We start from the raw sequence: 21,677 nt of genomic DNA, 5'->3' as shown, positions 1-21,677 counted from the left end.
CCCAACTTCCAGAAGGACAGTCGGTGGTTTTGTGGCCCGGAGTATCTTTACGCAGATGAATCAGAGTGGCCAAATCAAGATCTACCGACATCTGACACAGTAGAAGAACTGCGTCCAGTCTACGTTGCAAACCAGCACCATCGGGCGCCGGTTGAAACTACAGTTGATTACAGGAGATTTTCCAAACTCGAGTGTTTATTAAGAGCCATTGGTTATGTTCGGCGTTTCAGTGCAATAACGAAGAAGAAATACGACGCAGAAATAACCTGTTCCCCAGTACTTTCTCGACAGGAAATCTTGGAAGCTGAGTTGACAGTATGGCGGTGGGTGCAAGCAGAATCTTATCCTGATGAGCTAACAATCCTGCGGGGAAACGAGCAGTTGCAACCACATGAGCGCAGAAAATTGGAAAAATTTAGTCAACTTCGGAAGCTGTCTCCGTTTATCGACGCCAATGGCGTATTGAGAATAGATGGGCGACTCAGCAATGCATCGCATACCACATATGATGCGAAATTCCCGGTGATTCTGCCTAAGGACCACCGTTTCACGGAGCTGCTTGTTGAATGGTATCATCGGCGGTATGCACACGGGAACGGCCAAACAGTACTCAACGAGATGCGACAAAAGTTCCATATATCCTGCCTACGGACATTAATTCGAAGAGTTGCGAAGCAGTGCCGGTGGTGTGCTGTCTACCGATCCACCCCAAGGGTTCCTAGGATGGCTCCACTCCCAGAAGTCAGGGTAACCCCTTACGTTCGTGCCTTCACCTTCATCGGTGTGGACTACTGTGGTCCCTTTCCGATACGATCAGGAAGAAGTGAGGTGAAAACCCGGGTGATGCTGATTACCTGTTTGACTGTTCGTGCCGTGCACTTGGAATCAGTCGGTAGCTTGTCAACAGAAGCATGCAAGCTAGCCATTCGACGGTTTATAGCCTGGCGAGGTGCACCGCAGGAGATCTACAGCGACCAGGGCACAAATTTCATTGGTGCAAGCAGGGAGTTACGAGAGGAAATTGCGAACATCAACAGATCAATGGCAGGAACTTTCACCAATAGTGAGACGCAATGGCACTTCAATCCGCCTGCCGCCCCTCACATGGGCGGAGTTTGGGAGCGCTTAGTGCGTTCTGTGAAGACAGCTTTACGAACTATCTCTACCATCAAGAAGCCGAATGATGAGACATTCCGTACGTTCCTGGCTGAAGCTGCATCGATTGTCAACTCAAGTCCATTGACTTACGTGCCTTTGGAGACAGAGGACGGCGAGGCGCTAACGCCTAACCACTTCATGATGTTGAGTGCCAGTGGCGTAGTCCAGCCAACAAAGCCCATAGGTACCGGGAAAGCTCTTAGAACCAACTGGGATACGATTCAAAATCTCTTGGACCAGTTCTGGCTAAAGTGGATCAAGGAGTATCTTCCATCCATCAACTGCCGTTCCAAGTGGCTTACGGACTCTAAACCTGTTCAACCAGGAGATTTGGTGTTATTGGTTAACAAAGAATCGCGCAATGGTTGGGTACGAGGCAGGGTTGTGAAGGTCTACAAGGGAAAGGACGGCAGAGTTCGGAGTGTAGATGTTCAGACGGTAAGTGGCGTGCTACAGAGACCGGTTACTGGACTGGCAGTGCTTGAGGTGCTGAATGATGGTACAGCTGGAAGGGATGTCCAGCAATACGGGTCGGGGATTGTTGGGGAAACCGATTAGCCTGACCACCCTGTCAACCGTTCAGTTGTCGAAAAGGAAACTTCTGAAGAGCAGTTGACAATTGTCACATTCAAACAATCAAAAGAAATAGACCAATAGGGATAGACCAATAGCAGATAGGGAAGTAAACAAACACAAAACAATAGAAGGATCGATAGGAAGTACAAACGTGGAAGTTTAAATAGAGAAATTACGATAATTGAACATTGAAACTTATTTAAATTAACAAATTAAACTTATTGTAAGTACACACAACATTGAATTACACCAAACATGGAAAATAACATATATTTACATCGAAACAGATAAAGTTAGAAAACGTTGCACAACAGTCCGACACAGATAGCGAAATACACAAAAAAGGACTATAAATGTAAGTTTACACTGAATTAAACATTATATTATAACTCTCATGAAATAAAACTTCTAGCTTAAAGCATTCTCCAACTTAACAACGAGTTTGCTCAAAAGAGTCCCGAAACGCTTGTGGTCACGACTGGGTCGCAACAGTAGTTATCTTTAGATGAGATTTGATGTCGTGTCTTCTTCTGTTATTGACTGAGGTTTGATTAGCAGTCTTTGACAAGAAATTCGCATTTCGCGGTCATTTATAAGCATTTCTTGAACATTATCGATGGTTTTGTCAGTTTCTAAACACTTTGATACGTTTAGTCCAAACGGCATTGGAAGATATGTCTTCTGACGATTACAAATTCATGATCAGTGCGAATAAACGTCCGACAGGTAGTCATGAACTTCAATTCAATGCTTCCAAAATTTACTGGAGTCATCAACGTCATCATGACTTCCAGGAGGGTATTTATCCGGTCTGATGGTATTTTTTTAGTAGCCAGAATCAATCTTCTAATGCCGTCAGTTTACTGAACTTCTACGCTTATTGTTGATATTGCTATCAGTAGGGGAAGCCACGAAGTATCTAAATTATTAGTTCTTTAGCTAAATACACTTTTGCTATGTTTCCAACCAGTTGGTATGATTCATGAGTGTAACAAAGAGAAACACAGAAACCAAATATGAAGTACATTTTTCATGCTCCCTACCCTTCACGGTTTACGATCACCCCTCAATTCAGGATCACTCTCCACTGCGCGTTCTACGCTGAGTTTCTGATCTTCATCTTCAATTATAGCAAGCAAATTTCCGGTCTAATGAATACAATCAGTTAAGAGATGAAAATTCGAAGGAGATTCATTCGTATGACGTTTGACTGCACTTGAATGAATATGGTTGAGGATGCCACGACATACGTGATGAATTACGATCATCCAGACTTATTCATTCCCATCACATGCAACGAAGGATGTAATAAACATCAAAGCATTGAATTGACCTGACATATGATTCGTTCAATTTCATCACTTTTTTGACGTAGAACTACGTCTTTCATTAAGGGTGCCAAATCAGAAAATATGTCACGTTTTTATGAAATAAAGTTAACGTGAATAACTATTTTTGCTGCGGACGGATTTAAACGATTTACATACCAAACGAATCGAAAATTCCCTAGGATTCGTTTTATCTGCTATACCGTTCTGAATCATATTTCGGACAACATCATATTTCGGACACTTTGTTCTATTATCTTGAAATGCTTCATGCACTGATGATATAACTATTAATTTAATATCACAATTGCTTCTTCAGAGCGATTCTTTGGTTTCACTATCACTCCATTTGAGAATAACATTTGAATTATCACATAGTAGGAAAAAATTCAACAGCACCACCCATTATCGTTTGTGTTTGACGTTTGCTTTGCGTGAGCACGTAGAATTTACCCGTTCATAAATATTTAAATTTCTCCCATGTTTCATCAGTTCTCATCATCGTTAACAGTTTACTATGATTGCTTGGTAATTGTTTCGCAGTTGACTATAAAATGTAATCAAGTGTAATGTAATTTTCGTCCATAAAATTAAAAAAATAAAGTGTCCGAAATTTTAATTCAATCTGTCCGAAATTTGATTTAGTGTCCGAAGTTTGATTCTGATTTGCTTCATTTGAAAAGCATTTTATTCGATGATTTTATTATGTTTTCAATCAAATAGGCACCAAAGTAGAAAGCTTGAAAGCAGATTGAACTACTTTATTAAAAATATCTACCAAATAATACCTGTGCATAAAGTTTAGATATGTTTTTTGCATCATATGCCTTAAGTGTCCGAAATATGATTCGGAACGGTATATTACAATCCCCTGATGCGTAAACGGTTCAAATTGATGAAAACTAGAAACATTTCCATTTTCCCATACATTTATTCTGCTCATTTGCGAGCTTCCCTACCCATGCCGTTAATAAGGAGCAACTTATCGGCGATCAAAGAAGGGGAATCACTTAAAGTCAACGTGAACAAATAAAAGAAGAAGAAGAAGAACGAAGGGGAATATTTGCCTGGAGTATAAACAGTGGATCTCGCTGAGGAAATCTTTCAGTATCGTTCTAGATACGAAGCAATGAACATCGCTTGTTCTTCCTTGTTTTACGATCTTTGGACGCGAACAAATTTCTTACTCGCTGATGTCTCTGGCATTGCAATCATTATATCAAACTGACGCCATTCCATTAAGGTTCTGAACTACACAATTGTGTGGGGATCATCAAACTAGGCTGTCATCGGCTCACCAAGAAAATAATGTTATTTATTTATTTATTTATTTAGTTATTTAATCGTTGACAACAGGCAGATTGTTTGTGGAATTTCGAGTGTCATTTGGTTTCGCATGACAGTAGCAAAACTATCTCCATCAAGGATGACAGCTAAGCTAATTAAGACCAGAAATATTAACAGAAAGAGCTTCTGTTGAGAAGAGTTCGAAGCGGAGATATGTGGTGTGTAAAATAATATCCGATTAAACGAAATATTATTAACAAACGATTTGAACAAAATAACACCGTAGTTCTACGCCAACAACATGGTCGTGTCTTGGACGCAACCTCCTATATTTTTTTCTCTGTATTATAGTGACTTTCAACTCTTTTGGTTGGTTCGTCACTTTAGTTCCAGTTTTGGAAGAATGTCGGGAGTGAGAATTGAACTCGTGACCTTTAGTGTGAGAGGAACGAATGTTACCACTACGCCAGATCGCCTGCCTCCACAACTTCTTCGCTTACTGAGTAATCAGAATGAACTTAATTCAATCGAATTCGAAAAGTAAATTGAACTTTTAGTAGAATCATTAGTTATCGATCACGAATATACGATATTAAAAACTAAATTGTTTTTGTGATCGTACATGTGAGGAAATGTGAATGTTTGACAATGTTCAAATTTAAAAAATCGTTTTTTGGCGGGACGAAGTTCGCCGGGTCTGTTGGTGGTTTGATATAAAGGGTAATGACACAAGGATTTTTTTTATATTGTTTTGCTGGAAGAGAGCTTGTGTGAATTCAAGAAGGATATTTTTTCCATTTTTTTCGATCAATCATTCAATTTTCGTGAGTTTGGGCATTGTTTTCGGGTTGAAAGTGGCGTCGAAGTAAAGCGTTATTCAAGTTGAGTGTAAAGAAGGCATTTTTCAGCGGTGAGAGCTGTGTTCTTCGGTGGAAAACTGTAGATGAAATATTATTGTACCAAAGAGTTCATTTCATTCCTATTTTTTTATAATGTTTGTTTTTTATTTTTTTTATCCCTTTTGTTTATTTTAGGCTCCTTAGCATTTTTTAGCTGTAACAGAGCCGAATTTCAATCGTGTACATGTCACATGTTTATCATATCTATAATTAGCACATTACACAGTTGCCATGTTTTCGGCTTTAGAGTATTCCCTTCTATACCATTGCATATGGTACACATTTACACAGTTGCCATATAGGCGTAAGAGTTTTCGTTCTGTTCTTCCATTATCCAGTTAGACCGGACAGCGGAGACAGTTGATTGATCATTGTTGAGTTATTCATAGAACAGTAGCCCGATGTGTCTTGCAGAGCAGAGCAGTTGTATGGATGAATCGATCTTATTTCGACCGTGGATCGATCTCAATCGCTGATGATTGTTGCGTGGACGTAGTTATTCTGTAACAACACAAAGATGGTCAATGAGGGCCCTGAGTTTTGAACTCACGATCGATCGCTTACTAAGCGAACGCGCAACCAATGTGAACACGGAGACCCCCCATAATGTTTGCTCTCGCCGACAATAATTTCGTAGACCTACGTTAACAATGTGGAAGTGTCTTGGAAACCGCCCTTCTGTTTCTTGAAACAGGACTACGATGTAGTCTAGTCGCACAGGAATATTGAACGAAAACTGAAAACATGTTAACTTTGAAAAATCAAACTCAAAAACGAAAAAGTCACTCTGGTACTCTTATATCCGGATATGTTATGTGAAAAAATCTAAGCTTCCAGGAGAAAATATTCAAAACTACAACGACAACCAACAATTACGAACACAAAATTCTATTTTTCCCAAGTGTAATATTTTTCGAAACAATAATTGCTAATTGGCTTCAATTTGATACGTCGATCATCTGAATCGTTCCAGTAGTTCAAAAGTTATGTATTTTTGTGGTGGAAAAAGGGGTAAAAATTAATTTTTCGGACCATCGATTAATTTTGAAAAATTATAACCCAAGAACACAGAGTAAAGCCTCACTGATTTTCGAATATGTTACGAAAAAACTTCAGCTTTCAAGAAAAAATATAGTACCCTTGGTCCCGAGACCATGTAAACTATAAAAAAAAACAAATACAATCAATAATTACGGAAACAACATCAATTTTTTTAGGGAGTGTAGCATTTTTATTTCATTGTTCATTGTTCATTGGCTTCAATTTGATATATTGGTCGTCAAAATCGGTCCACTAGTTTAAAAGTTATGATTTTTGTTTAAAAAAGTCACTTTTAGAAAATGGGGAAAATTTTGATTTTCGGACCTCTCTAAAATGTAAAAGGGCATCCTAATGCAAGAATAAAAAAAATACGGCTTTATTATTTTGCGATAAAGAACAAAATTACCACTTCTCACGGAAATCTGAGAACCACTTTATCGGTTTGGCATGGAATAAGTGAGTAATTTTGAAGTGTCAAGCATTATTTAAATTCACGTTTTGATTAGTCCAATTTGTGTTCCTCAAATTGTACCGATCAAAAGAGACAACTAGAGTGACAAAGTAATACAATTTGAGTAAATCAATACTAATGCGAATACAAGAGGAAACCTGAAGTGAAGCGCAACATTGCGTCGTAAGCCCCACCCTTTTGTGATTCTACAGTCAGTCAAGTTGAAAGAATTTTTAAGTTCCTCTCCGAACCGATTATTCATTTTCAGAAGAAGCAATTGGAGATGTAATTTTGCTAATATATACAAAAAAACTAGTTGGATATTCGATAAGTTATTTAAATTAACATCCCTTGGTGTAGTCCTAAGTCTATCCGGTTATGTAACCATCGATTTATCCGTCGTCATAATTCGGAACGCACATCTGCGGCATATTACACACATCGCGCGAATTTTAATGAATTTTAATACGGTTCGCAAAGCGTCAACTTCCTTGGAATGATACTATCAACCATCTTCTCTACTCCGACCGTTACCAAATAGGCCAAAATTCAACACTAATTTATCAATAATTTATGACAATAGAATATTGACATCACTGAACTTCTGGAACAAATCTTTATGAAACGTTTCACCACGACGTTTGCAATCCTCTTTAATTTCGGTATTTGATCATCACATCACCAACTATGGTTTCAACAAAACGTTCGTTTTCAGTCTGTAGACTAGATCGAAATAGGTGGTAATTGAATAAATCAACATCTCCCATTAATTATCTCGAACAATTTCGGTTTGTGTTTCAAGCAAAATTTGGAACGCGGAAAATACCGGAAAATAACGGAGGACCAAATATTAATCATATCATATCGGTGTTATGATGCAATTGACCACATTTTCTACATTTATTTTTGAAAATGATCATGGATCATTGAATAAACAACATGTTCGCAATCAGGGTTTTTTAACTCTCATTGACAAATCGTCACGCAAAAATAGACATGCCGCATTTCATGTCGCAGGTTATTCACGTTGGTCAATATATGACTACCCAAACCCGCTCAATACAAAAAAAACTCTTCTCTTCGTGCACAATCCTTTCGCTTCTCGTTCATTCGGCCATTCTTCACACGGAAGCGATGTTTCCAATCGACTTGTTCAGGGCGAATCAAAACATTTCTTTATTCAACCAACTTATGTTCAAATCAAAGTTTCCTCGTTGCATTCGATGTGTACTAACTGAAAAAATGTGAGGTGATAAGTAGGGCAGCATGAGTAATCAGTTGCCGAAACCGGTGGTAAGCGTGACTGCTATGTTCTCCTCCGCCCCTTCAAACACCAATATTTAGAAAAAGACGAATAGAGATGATATTGAGAAGAAAGCTTCTGCATTCCAAATTTTCCAATTTTTGAGCTTTGGAAAAGGGATTTGATTTTTGTACGTTCCACGTTATCCCGGGATCATTAAAATTTATACCCCAACTTAAAACAAACTGATTTTGGAATAGTAAAGTATTATACTTTATTCCGTTTCATAACATACAACAACTTTTCTTCCCAAAAAAGATTTTTGTGAGACTACGTTGCTACATTCATTTCATAATATTTTCCACCCACCATTATATGGTAATTTTCACATAAATGTGAATGCATTCACATCTGTATATCCAACTGTGATCATCAAATATAAATAAGTCCTCTTTCCTCGACGAAAGCGTAAGCATAAATTACGGTACGATTCAGATGCCATTCTGCGAGGGCGGCACAATCGTAAACTTATACGTAACTGTATCACGCATGGCGCACCAAATTATACCTAATATTTTGGATATGACACGCGTTGACAAACATTCTATTGTTTTGTGTACCAATTTTCTCTCACTAAAGCGATCCACAAACGGTTCATAGCGCGATCATCGTAAACAGGATGTGTTTGGGAGGTAGACACATCAAATATGAAAAGCATAACTGACCCGGAATGTCATTGAACATTGAACACGATCCATTATAGCCACAAACTAATGCACCTGTTTTGTTAGTATAAGCACTACATAAGCATACAAAAAGGCAACCCGCCTAATTTTGCCATCTACGCCAACATACTTTTCGAATCACCATAAGCGCAAATTGAGAGAGAGAGCTCATTGCTACTCACCGAAATTATGATTGCTCTTGTAACCTGCAATAAAAATTAGCATTTTAATGTAAATGCCTCATACAAGTTGTAAAGTGTTAACATAAAAGACTGTCGAATAGCATTGAGGGGTTTCGAGTGTGTGTGTGTATGTGTGTGTAGGATCGTGAAACAACTTAATAATAACATCGGGATTAGAAGTTCTTCTGCACCCAAAATTGATTTTTAGCTCATGTTTTGTCATCCCGATTTATTACATTAAATGAGCGTAAAGATAACAGAAAATGTCATGACTGTCAAATACTGGTTAACACTTGTATAATATACTAGCTGACCCAGCAAACTTCGTCCCGCCCAAAATTAATTTTTCGTTATCACATTTACGTCTTCTTACTCAGCGCACGTTCATGGGTCCAATCGCAGAACTGTTCATTGATTGATCTTCTAATATGTCCGTGTTTCTCCGTTACATGGAATAAATGTTTGATACAGAAAATATGATAGAATGAAAACAGCCTTAAACCGAACAATTCCTTTCTCAAGTTTTGCTCTTATTAACACATTCGACGATCCATTTTTATTTATTTAGATAGAAGACGATATGGGAGTGCGTTTTTTCACATTAAAATCCATTTTCACTTTCGAACGAAGATCAATTTCATTACGGCAAACATCAAATGGACTAACAACGCTTGTCAATATGTAGTTGTAGAACACATGGGAATTTATTTATTAAAATTTTCCTATTTTCCTTCAGAGTTTTCCGAAAATTTTCAATTGTCATGCTTGGTTGGAATATGTTTGGTTGAAATATGTGCATTATTTTCATGGGACACCCTCTCCATTCCGGAGGAGGGAGGGGTGTCATACCATCATAGAAACATTTCTAATACCCAAAAACCTTCACATCCCAAATTGTGCTTGAATAGGTTTCGAGTTATGCAGAAATTTGTGTTTCATTTGTATGGATTCCCCGCGCTGAGTTTTGCGCTGAATTTTGCGCCGCGCTTACGTCGTGTTTCTATACTGAGCGCTTGAATGTGGATTGCTCTCTAAATGGGGGCGCGCTGTTGTTTTTATGCTTTGCTTAGAACGAACGAAGACAAAGCGGGCGCTAGAATTTGATGTGTATGTGTGTGTGGGTATAGAATGAGACAAGCATCACACAAGTGAGAAGAAATGTTCTGCGCCGGGTACATTGTTCCGAATGTTCCGAAATCTTGTTATCGATCTCAAAAGAAGGAAAAAGAGATCTGCATGGTGGAGTACGATTACGGATTTGAGTCACTGTATGTACACGCCCCAGACCGAGATGGATATGGATCTCCTTTATGCTGGAAAGTGTTTTCTAGGAGTAAAATTAGAAAACACTTTCCAACTTCAATTTGTAATAAGACGTCATAAAGGGTGTGTCACATCAAATTGCATCACGGAAAAAACGCTGTAGAAATTCGCCCAGTAGACCGATCCTTTTGAAAATTTTAGACAGTAAAATAAAATCTATTAAACAACTTTTGGCATTTTCTTTTTATTTATACTTCGAGCCCAAGCCCGTATGCTCGAACCTTCCTCTTTCCCCCGTCCAAAGGGTTCTGTACAACGTCAGGTTGTAGTTTTTTTTTGAACAGAAATCCATTTTCTCTTGAAGTCCGCCTCCGATTTGACAACTTTTGGGTTCTTCCGGAGGGCCTGCTTCATAATCGCCCAATATTTCTCTATTGGGCGAAGCTCCGGCGCGTTGGGCGGGTTCATTTCCTTTGGCACGAAGGTGACCCCGTTGGCTTCGTACCACTCCAACACGTCCTTTGAATAGTGGCACGAAGCGAAATCCGGCCAGAAGATTGTCGGGCCCTCGTGCTGCTTCAATAGTGGTAGTAAGCGCTTCTGTAGGCACTCCTTAAGGTAAACCTGCCCGTTTACCGTGCCGGTCATCACGAAGGGGGCGCTCCGCTTTCCGCAAGAGCAGATCGCTTGCCACACCATGTACTTTTTGGCAAACTTGGATAGTTTCTGCTTGCGAATCTCCTCCGGAACGCTGAATTTGTCCTCTGCGGAGAAGAACAACAGGCCCGGCAGCTGACGAAAGTCCGCTTTGACGTAGGTTTCGTCGTCCATTACCAGGCAATGCGGTTTCGTCAGCATTTCGGTGTACAGCTTCCGGGCTCGCGTCTTCCCCATCATGTTTTGCCTTTCGTCGCGGTTAGGAGCCTTCTGAACATTGTATGTACGCTGGCCCTCCCGCTGCTTGGTCCGCTGGATGAATGAACTTGAAAAATTCAGCTTATTGGCGACATCCCGGACCGAACTTCTCGGATCACGTCTAAACTGCTTAACTACGCGCTTGTGATCTTTTTCACTGACGGAGCATCCATTTTTGCCGTTCTTCACCTTCCGGTCGATGGTTAGGTTCTCGAAGTATCGTTTTAGTACTCTGCTGACCGTGGATTGGACGATTCCCAGCATCTTACCGATGTCCCGATGTGACAACTCCGGATTCTCGAAATGAGTGCGCAGGATTAATTCACGACGCTCTTTTTCGTTCGACGACATTTTTCCAAATTTACGAAAAATTGACAGTGAAGCATGGCCAACGTGATCTATACACTCTTATCTGATTACAAGCGAAAGCTGAAGATATAATTCCTAAAAATTAAATTTCTACAGCGTTTTTTCCGTGATGCAATTTGATGTGACACACCCTTTATTATCAAACTTCTGCATAACAGCATCATTAGCTATGGGGTTAGCGTGATTATGCAAAACAGTCTTGCATTCCAGCCGGCCTTGGTTCGATCCCCGTTAACGTTGTTTGGACCTTGTTTTTTGGGTGCAATCCCAAAAAAGATGGAAAAAGAAAAAAAGAAAGATGTCTGCTTCCTCACATACATACAAACATTTTAAAGCGTTGGGGGACAGATGACATTTGCTCATTTGACGCTACAAGGCATGAAAAGACATGGCTTCTGCCGAAAATGAAATGCTTTCTAGCAACGCTAGTTTGAGTATGGATATCGTGTCGTATATCGTAGTTTTCAAATTGAATTATCAGGACTCGATCTTCTCGAGATAAATTTAGCTTAGCTATGATCTTTCGCGTAGCCCCTCAAAAATGACTAGACCATCAGACCTCGACGACCGATTGAACCGATTTATAAAATTACGCGCTGCCGTAAGGAGTGAACCAAACCAAAAAAAATAATAAAAGGCACAATATTTTTTATGTATCCAAATGTTTGGTTATTCGATCAATGATAAGTGTAGTGTTGCAAAGCATCGATTTCACAATAACCTTGACGTCCAGACGACAAAACGTGTGCTTCTATAATAACATTGTTATGAATATGTATGAAGATTCGATACCTCTGGTAGAAAACAGGCAGCCGACTGCTAACTACATCCACTGGACAAAAAACATCCAGACAAAGGATTAACCCCTCAAAAGGTGCACGCTCGATGACTCCACAGTGAATCGTAAGTTTCGGCTGATCCTTTGTGGTTGACTTGAAACCCCGCCATCAATCATTTGATGGATGTGATTAACCGAGAATAATTGCCGATTTCTACGATTGGCAATCTCAATAACCTGCGGCAATCAAATTTTGAATAATGTAATAATCTTTTGTGTATTTTACTGCATCGTAGTCAATTGACACTATAAAATGGCAATTATTTCCCAGCAATTGGCAATTTATTCCAACGACCAACCCATCCAGCGGCATACTTCATTCACGCCAGCAACAAATCATAATTCACCGGGACCCATCCAATTAGAGTATTTTTCCAACCGGTTAACCCATTGGCCGTCATCTCCCACGTGCCGGAGAAAATTGAAGCGAAACACTCGACATAACAAACCTCGACCCAAACACATCACGCTGCATAAATTTGCGTGTGAAAAACATTATTTGCCCAACCAACCGCGTTTGTTTAATTTGTAGCTTTTTTACCACAGCAAATGACGCTTACCAATCCTCCCATTCGGCTGGAATCCCACTTCAGACGAGAATTCAACAATTGGCCATAGGTTTCGCTAGAATTAGCCAACTATGGATGTGTGTAGTAGATTGATGTTGTTAATGGCTCATACCGGTTTTTTTTTCTCATTTTGGCCCCAGTGATGCAGTTTCAGCATACGATTTTTTGCATGTGGAACTTTGCACGCGACAGTGGATGAGACCCCAAGTGTTATGAAGTTCGGTTGAACTTTGCCAGCCAGCCAGAGTTAATAACGAATAAATACTTGCTTCTCGTTTATACTCCAAAGGTCACAAAACTAGTTTAGCCCGTTTCTGAAGAAGCTCCATGTAGACATCGAATGGATTTGTTTTTAAGAGAAGCGGCGAAATTATGCATCGGTGGCAACTATTAAGCATTGCTGTCATTAAGCTGCAGCCGAATCCACTCGCGGAGGAATTCGAACAGGCATGTGCTGCGAATTGAAATCCCAGAAGGATTATGCATACACGCTTGTCGATTTTCCAAATGTCATTTGTTAACTCTGCAAAGATTGCATCGCCGATGGTATATATATTTTTGAAAGAATTGCTACTTACATTGGATTATTGAAATTTAATTATTGTTTTTAATATGTATAATATGCTACGACGAATCCAATAAAAATACCACTCATTATCTACTCAGTGGGAGCCAACATCCAAGCATTATCAAGGTGGCACTAGAAAAAACACGCTGTATAAAATTCTGCGAAAAAAATGAATCACTTTAACTGTATCGACTAATGACAACCAACATATGCATTTCTGCTCACTTTAGCTGTATAATTGGTATTGAAGTATCTAGGTACCTAGGCTAGCCATAAAATTTTAGTGTCAACAGGTTGTGCCTTTTATTCGCAAAGCTTTAATAGAATTCTCCACACTAAGCTGGGCTATTATTCTAGTTGTCTTTTCGGATCTAGAAATAAACTATCCAGGTAAACATTTGAATATGAAGTAAACCAATGATATTATTGCATTTCAAATGCTTATTATCGTAAATTAAAAATCGAAAGACATAGCAGCTGTAAATCAGCATACACAATACTATTCGAATAGTTCCTGTAATAATAATCATTCTGATTGCCCAACTGCAATCAGAATGATTATTACAACCTGCATTTATCAATTGAATATCCGTATATTTTGTATTTATTTTGCGTATAGTTCTGATCGTATACTGCACGAACTTGATCAGCTTTATTATCGAACCGTATCAGTGCTTGAATGAAGCTGTAATGAATGAGTTCTGTAGCTGAAATTACCAAGGTATTCTAAAAACTGTCAATTAAAACAGTATTATTTCACAAACCTATTTTTCCGAATGTTTTGAATTCATCATCTGATATGTATTCCAACTAGGTTTGGATCAATATCGTATGATACACAATGCAAGTAACCTCTCACGAATATATAACCAAACATGAGTGGATCGTTCAGATACTTGTATGAATGACAGTAATCACTTGTGTTACTCTAAATGATTGAACAAAGAGGAAACGAAGACTGTTGATTGCATATCCGAACTGTACCAAACATCGCATACCATTTTCGAAGCCTGCATACAAGTTTGAACCGCATATATCGTCCGGTTCTACTATAAAGGGTGTGTCACATCAAATTGCATCACGGAAAAAACGCTGTTGAAATTTAATTTTTAGGAATTATATCTTCAGCTTTCGCTTATAATCAGATAAGAGTGTATAGATCACGTTGGCCATGCTTCACTGTCAATTTTTCGTAAATTTGGAAAAATGTCGTCGAACGAAAAAGAGCGTCGTGAATTAATCCTGCGCACTCATTTCGAGAATCCGGAGTTGTCACATCGGGACATCGGTAAGATGCTGGGAATCGTCCAATCCACGGTCAGCAGAGTACTAAAACGATACTTCGAGAACCTAACCATCGACCGGAAGGTGAAGAACGGCAAAAATGGATGCTCTGTCAGTGAAAAAGATCACAAGCGCGTAGTTAAGCAGTTTAGACGTGATCCGAGAAGTTCGGTCCGGGATGTCGCCAATAAGCTGAATTTGTCAAGTTCATTCGTCCAGCAGACCAAGCAGCGGGAGGGCCTGCGTACATACAAGGTTCAGAAGGCTCCTAACCGCGACGAAAGGCAAAACATGGTGGGGAAGACGTTAGCCCGGAAGCTGTACACCGAAATGCTGACGAAGCCGCATTGCCTGGTAATGGCCGACGAAACCTACGTCAAAGCGGACTTTCCTCAGCTGCCGGGCCTGTTGTTCTTCTCCGCAGAGGACAAATTCAGTGGTTCGTAGGAGATTCGCAAGCAGAAACTATCCAAGTTTGCCAAAAAATACATGGTGTGGCAAGCGATCTACTCTTGCGGAAAGCGGAGCGCCCCCTTCGTGATGACCGGCACGGTAAACGGGCAGGTTTACCTTAAGGAGTGCCTACAGAAGCGTTTACAACCACTATTGAAGCAGCACGAGGGCCCGACCATCTTCTGGCCGGATCTCGCTTCGTGCCACTATTCAAAGGACGTGTTGGAGTGGTACGAAGCCAACGGGGTCACCTTCGTGCCAAAGGAAATGAACCCGCCCAACGCGCCGGAGCTTCGCCCAATAGAGAAATATTGGGCGATTATGAAGCAGGCCCTCCGGAAGAACCCAAAAGTTGTCAAATCGGAGGCGGACTTCAAGAGAAAATGGATTTCTGTTAAAAAAAAACTATAACCTGACGTTGTACAAAATCTTATGGACGGGGTAAAGAGGAAGGTGAGCATACGGGCTTGGGCTCGAAGTATGAATAAAAAGAAAATGCCAAAAGTTGTTTAATAGTTTTTATTTTACTGTCTAAAATTTTCAAAAGGATCGGTCTACTGGGCGAATTTCTACAGCGTTTTTTCCGTGATGCAATTCGATGTGACACACCCTTTAGCGAAAACCATTGCACAGACAAGTGCAAAGCGAGAAAAGATACAAGAAAAATTACGTCATCATTCGGTCACCATTTGCGGAGACCGAATGGGAAAAGAGCTAAAACGAGAGAGCTTTTGTTTCTCACTTAAACGGTGTTGCTAGTAAAACTATGCGGTCTATTTTAATATATATATATATATATATATATATATATATATATATATATATATATATATATATATATACTTCAATGAATAGCAGCGTTAAAAATGAAAAATGAGGGGCTTAGAATGAAAGGGGTGTAAGTGATTTGATCGATTTCTCTACATCGACTCTCTCTTTTGGTCATAACTTAGCTGCAAATACATTTGCTGTATTTGAAAATGTGGAAGATAGGTCAGAACCTCATCTATCGGATTGTATAGCAAACTTAAATTGAAACGATTAACTAAATAAAAAGTTGATGAAGAGAAATCGATCAAGTCACTTACACCCCTTGCATTCTGAGCCCCTCAAATATAATCTGACTACCCTTCCCTCTAGCTATATAATCATATAGTTTGCACTCTCTGAGACTTATCGATCAGGATCTACTACATTGGTTGAATATGAGTCATTCGCTTTGCGTAGTTCGTATGATCCTGCGGTTTCATGGTGCATGGAGAGGTTTGATATGTATATGTTAGAGACAAAGAAGAAAATAAACTTTTGCGCCGAAAGCGTACATGACGGTTTTGCTTGCGTGCTGGTGTGTCATGAAGTGCGAATCGAAGCAGAGTTGTTCCGTTTTCTTTTGTGTGGTGATTTGTAGCACGTAACAACAAAAGAATGCCGCTGAGAGAAATGATTTCTGTAAGATCATATTTGAACGAACGAAAGCGATTTATTCAGTGAATGGATCAACTGGCAAACACTGATTCCAACTTTGTAATCGAATATAATGCATAACTGCAAAAAGAAAATTCGTTCTACGCCGAAGGAATCAATGCACTCTACGGTAAACCATACAAAAACTTGAAAAAAAAAGAACCGGAAGGATGGTATCCATTTCCTCGCAGCTTGTATATATCTGCAATGTCCATTTCCCTAGGCTTCTCCGTTTTTTAGTCCTTATTAGGGATACACATTCTGGACTGCACAAATGCGTGCGGATATAAGAGTGCCCGCATCTTGCACCTATAGAAAATTCTTCTTTCTCTTCTTTTCAATGATGCTTCGCGAAGTTATAGCAAATGCACTCACCTCCTACCAAACCCACCTTGAAAAAAAAATTCATTGAATCACTCTTCTTCTTCTTCTTAAATGGCACTAACGTTCCTAGAGGAACTTCGCCGTCTCAACGTAGTATTACTTGCGTCATTTTCATCAATACTTAGCTGAGATTTCTTTGCCAAATAGCACGCCTTGAATGCATTCTGAGTGACAAGCTCTAGAATACACGTGACCACAGTGCAGGTCGGAGGAAATTTCTTTGACGGAAAATTCCCCCGACCAGAACGGGAATCGAACCGGAACCCCCGGCATGTCAGGTGTAACGCTAACCACTCGGCCACGGGAGCATACAACTGGACATATGGTGATAGCAAATTTATCTTGATCACTCCTAGTCAGATATCGTGTAACTCCGACGCGTAACCGAAATAGAACTGTCCCCAGTTGATTAACGTCAATGCTGTTTGCGAGTCAATAACTTGACCAGTTCCGAGACGCCATTAGGAACGTTTCTAAGGAAATACTGCCCAGACTTGCTCACACTGAAATGTGTTTGCCATAGTATGGCGCATTCCTCAACAACCATTGAACGAATGTTTTCATAATACAACTTGAACAAAACAAAACTAAAAAAAAGAACAAAAACTGTGCGAGAAATTCTAGCTTCCAAAAACTATGTACATGTGCATAAAAGACAGTCAAGATTATTTAGAATGACTCTAAATTTTTTACCAACTCAATAGCAATTCAAATTAACCTTGTCAACTAGCTTTAATTTGGTTCCAAGAACGTTTCTGTAGGACCTTCCCACACAGAAATATTTCGGTTTGAATGAAAAATTACCCCTTCGTCTTTGATGATGAATAATTCAATAAAAAACCATCGCATCGCAAATCGAAAGGCAGTTTTGAAAACTCCAATAAATTCTGCACAAGGATAATTTGTTACTTTGACGAAAAATCCAATAGTTTATTTTCTTCAATTTGATATGTCGATCATCTGAATCGGTCGACATCTGATTTGGTCTAGTAGTTCAAAAGATATGCATTTTTGAATAAAGGAATTAGTTATTATACGACTTACGAGACCAGGTGATTATATTGCTGCTTTGTGCCATTGTAAACAAACAATGCTTCAATATTCTAGTGTATCGGTTTGGTGACGACCATATACTGCATGATTTTCATATGTGTGTGTGCAAGCGCTGTACGTAAACGAATGTTTTTGTAAGTTTCTATAAGATCAGTTACTTTTTCCGTTGTTTTAGTTGTTTTGATCAATAAATATAGGAAATTCCGAAGGGAAAAGTGCTGACGGAGAGAACAGAAAAACAAATCGATGCATTTCACCAAGAAAATATTGGTATCAGAGAAATTACTCGTCGGATTGGACGATCCCATCAAGTAGTGCTCAATTATTTGACGAATCCTCAAGGATACGGTAAGAAGAAGAGAGCTCAACATAAATCCAAGCTCTCTGACCGGAATAAGCGGGAAATAGCTAGAACAGCTTCGAATACCTCAGAATCGCTTATGCAAATAAAGCAATATTTCAATTTAAATGTTACTCGGGTGACAATTCGTCAAGTTTTGGAAAAAAATCCTCACATAAAGAGGGTTTGAAAGGTTAAAACTCCTCATCTTACACCATCCCACATCGGAAGACGTCTGAGTTTTGCCAAAGCTCACATGAACCGACAGTGGGACATGTTGTGACAAAGAATGTTTTCATAAGAATACATTTTGCTATATACCATAACGAAAAGAATCTTCAATGTATAGGTTATCTTCACTGACAAAAAAAGTTTAATTCTGTGCAACCGGAAAACTCAAGATAGCTTCCACATCATTCAAGGATTACATACATGTTCTGGAATCCTCTCTGCTACCGTTTTTACGTGGATATCGTCACAAAAAATTCACATGTCATATCATATTCATATCAGCAAGGAATCTAAGCAATGGATTAAGGACCAAAAAGTTATTTTTTGGACTGACCAGCTCGCTCTCAAGACTTGAATCCTGTTGAAAATCTTAGGGGGGATCCTTGTACGCAGAATCTACACTGAGTGAAAACAATACACCACGATTGAAGAGCTCAAGGTCGCAATTTCGGTAACAAATATCGAGAAAATCGTTCAGCAGCATTTGGTAAATAGTATTCCAACACGAATTTTCCAGGTTATTAGCCGAAATGGCAAGGTTGCCAATTATTGACATATAAATCAGTCGATCGTTTTGAACTGGACAGCTGCAATTGTCATATTTAAGCACAATGAATAAACAAACAATTCTTTTGGACGAAATTGACGTTAAATATACTTTATTCTAAGCATTCAACAATTTATGAATGTATCTTGTTGAAATTCTAACTGTTTGTGTTGCAACGAAACAGAATCAGGGTGGTCTTATAGAAGTTAGACAGAGTGTCTGTATATCAGCCAAATTTAATGGCACTGGCGTTCCTACATGAACTTCGCCATCTAGAGTAGTAGAGATTTCTATGCCAAATAACACGCCTTGAATGTATTCTGAACGGTATGCTCTAGAATACGCGGGGCCACTGTGCAAGTCGGAAGAAAATTTCTTCGACAAAAAATCCCCCAATTTCCTTACTTTTCTGTTAATGCGACCCACGAGCAGGTGCACGCCCATTTCCCGTTATGGCGTTTCGCTACCTAATTCGTCAAAATTTTCATCTGATCTCTATTTCCGTAAGATGTTCTTGCTGTAATGGCGGCTAGCTAGATCTGGCCAAACCGTGACTTGTACATCATGGTAGTTGTTCAAAAGTAAAATCTGTGTTTTGAGACATTCCGTTTCGGATAATTTCGATTTCATAGTTCGAAACAAAAAATATTGTTCGTTAGAGTGAATTTTATTGATGTAAATTATGCATCGCATGAAATCAATCTTGCGTCCAAAGTTTCGATCGATGTATTTGCAATGAATGACAAAATTGCATTTAATGACGATAATAACAAATGAATGTAACAATACATTCTCGTTTCCAAACAATTCTGCCATTGATGCAATGATGCTCAACATTGAAAGACAATTTTATGAAAGCATCATGACAGCCAACATGCATGTATCAGCGTTTCCGTATTGGTTTGCGTACACACCACATTTCAATCTGCTGGTAGCCATCCTTGAAAATAGCTCTCAAGATAATTTTGCCACTTGACCTTTGCGCGAGAGATTCTTGGCTTCTACCGAGTAGAACTGAAGCAAGAATTTTAAAATGTTTAATGGAACGCCTACATTACGCACGAGCATTCCTAGTTCATAGTTTTTTTTTTCTCTTGTTAAACGTAAACATGTTCCCCCATTCATATAAAAGACTGTTTAATTCCTGGCCACAACAAGCTGACCAGTGTCAGCGTCTGTCGCAAAAGCCAACCATTTTTTTTAGCCTAGAAGGCGAAAAGGAAAACCAGTTTTCTGTCCCCCAGTGCAAACACTCTTGCATCGGAATGCTCGGTGCTAGATTTTAATACGCGAGATTGGATCCGATCGCAATGTTCCCCATGTGTACGGGCTCAATTTATTTTTCGCTTTCGTCCAACGACAACCGCTTGAACACGAACCAGTTTAAATCTTCCTCCACACGTGGCGCTTCTACCGAGAACCAGCTTCTCCGGCCGGGCAGTTCACAGGATAACTTATTTAAGCAGCGTTACGTGAAATAGAAAGTAAGATACTTCTCCAAAACGGGTGTTCGGGGTGATGTAAAGACCGTTATACTGTCGTTAATTGGCAAGAATCGACGGCGATAGAAAGCAGCGACAATGCACCACAAGGAGATCATTAAAATTGAAACATATAAACGATCGAGGGTATAAAGTCGCTCAAAGGTAAGAGGACCCGATTTCGAGTAGTACCATACGCGGAACCACCAGTCGAGGAATGGAATGTGGAACGAAGAAGGACATGACGTTTGAAGATCTGCATGGAATGAAATATCGATCCCGATTGATTTGTCAATCTGTAATAAATCAGTTTTATCTCGGAAAAACTTCAATAGAAAAAGAATGCTGTGGTCTCAAAATAAAGTTTTTTTTGTGCTTCCAGAAACACGATAACGAAAAAAATCCGATTAGATTTTTGCTTAAATCGCGAACTTACATCAATCCAATATTTTCACACGATTTCATCAATCCCAATTATTATTTTCTCATTAGTTTCCTTAGTTTTTACCACCTAAGTCATATATAAGTCATATCGCAATATGGTGGTTATGAAGTGCAGCTAGAATTTTGGTAGCTGGCGCAAAAAGCTCGAAAAGTTTGGAAATCTGTTGTATGTTTCTTCAAGTGTGATTCTGTCAGTCATGTGTAAAATCAGTCGTCTTGTGAAAGTTTCGTCACGACCAGATATTGTTGTAAATCTGTTAAAAACGAGCTGGTTTTATTCCTGAATAATACGTCAACAAAAAGCTGAGAGTATCAAATTAAATCCCGCCTATTGTACCTCAAAGAATCTCATCATTTCAGCCAACATGAATACAAGGGGAAATGCCATTAAATGCGGTACCAATATGAATCCTGAAGAGGTGGCGAACAGTGAGAACGATGATATGACCATTTCCCAACGTTGTCTGCCCATCCTGTTTTTGTAATTCAGCGGCATCTGGAATCAATTAGACCAAAGAAAAGCCTCACACATGTAGGACCAATTCACCCCACAGAAACGTGTCTATATCACCCCACACAACATG

The 21,677-nt window shown here is 39.3% G+C and overlaps 1 protein-coding gene across 13 annotated transcripts in view; it reads right to left on the bottom strand.

Annotated features, from left to right (window-relative positions):
• Positions 1-21,677, bottom strand: part of LOC129764752 (C-type lectin domain family 4 member F) — a 223,372-nt gene that overhangs the window by 164,322 nt on the left and 37,373 nt on the right. For 9 of the 13 annotated variants that reach the window (XR_008741217.1, XR_008741213.1, XR_008741218.1 and 6 more), the window contains exon 3: positions 8,891-8,914. The exons of the other annotated variants lie outside the window; for them this stretch is intronic. Coding sequence is in view for 1 of the 9 variants with exons in the window: in XM_055764206.1 (XP_055620181.1) it covers positions 8,891-8,914 (24 nt within the window). In the remaining 8 variants the exon portion in view is untranslated. The remainder of the gene's footprint in view (positions 1-8,890; positions 8,915-21,677) is intronic. 13 annotated transcript variants of the gene reach the window in all.

Source organism: Toxorhynchites rutilus, chromosome 2, assembly GCF_029784135.1.
Source record: "Toxorhynchites rutilus septentrionalis strain SRP chromosome 2, ASM2978413v1, whole genome shotgun sequence".
NCBI lineage: Eukaryota > Metazoa > Arthropoda > Insecta > Diptera > Culicidae > Toxorhynchites > Toxorhynchites rutilus.
The sequence above is the reverse complement of the archived record's forward strand: the minus strand, read 5'-3'. Positions and strand labels throughout refer to the sequence as shown.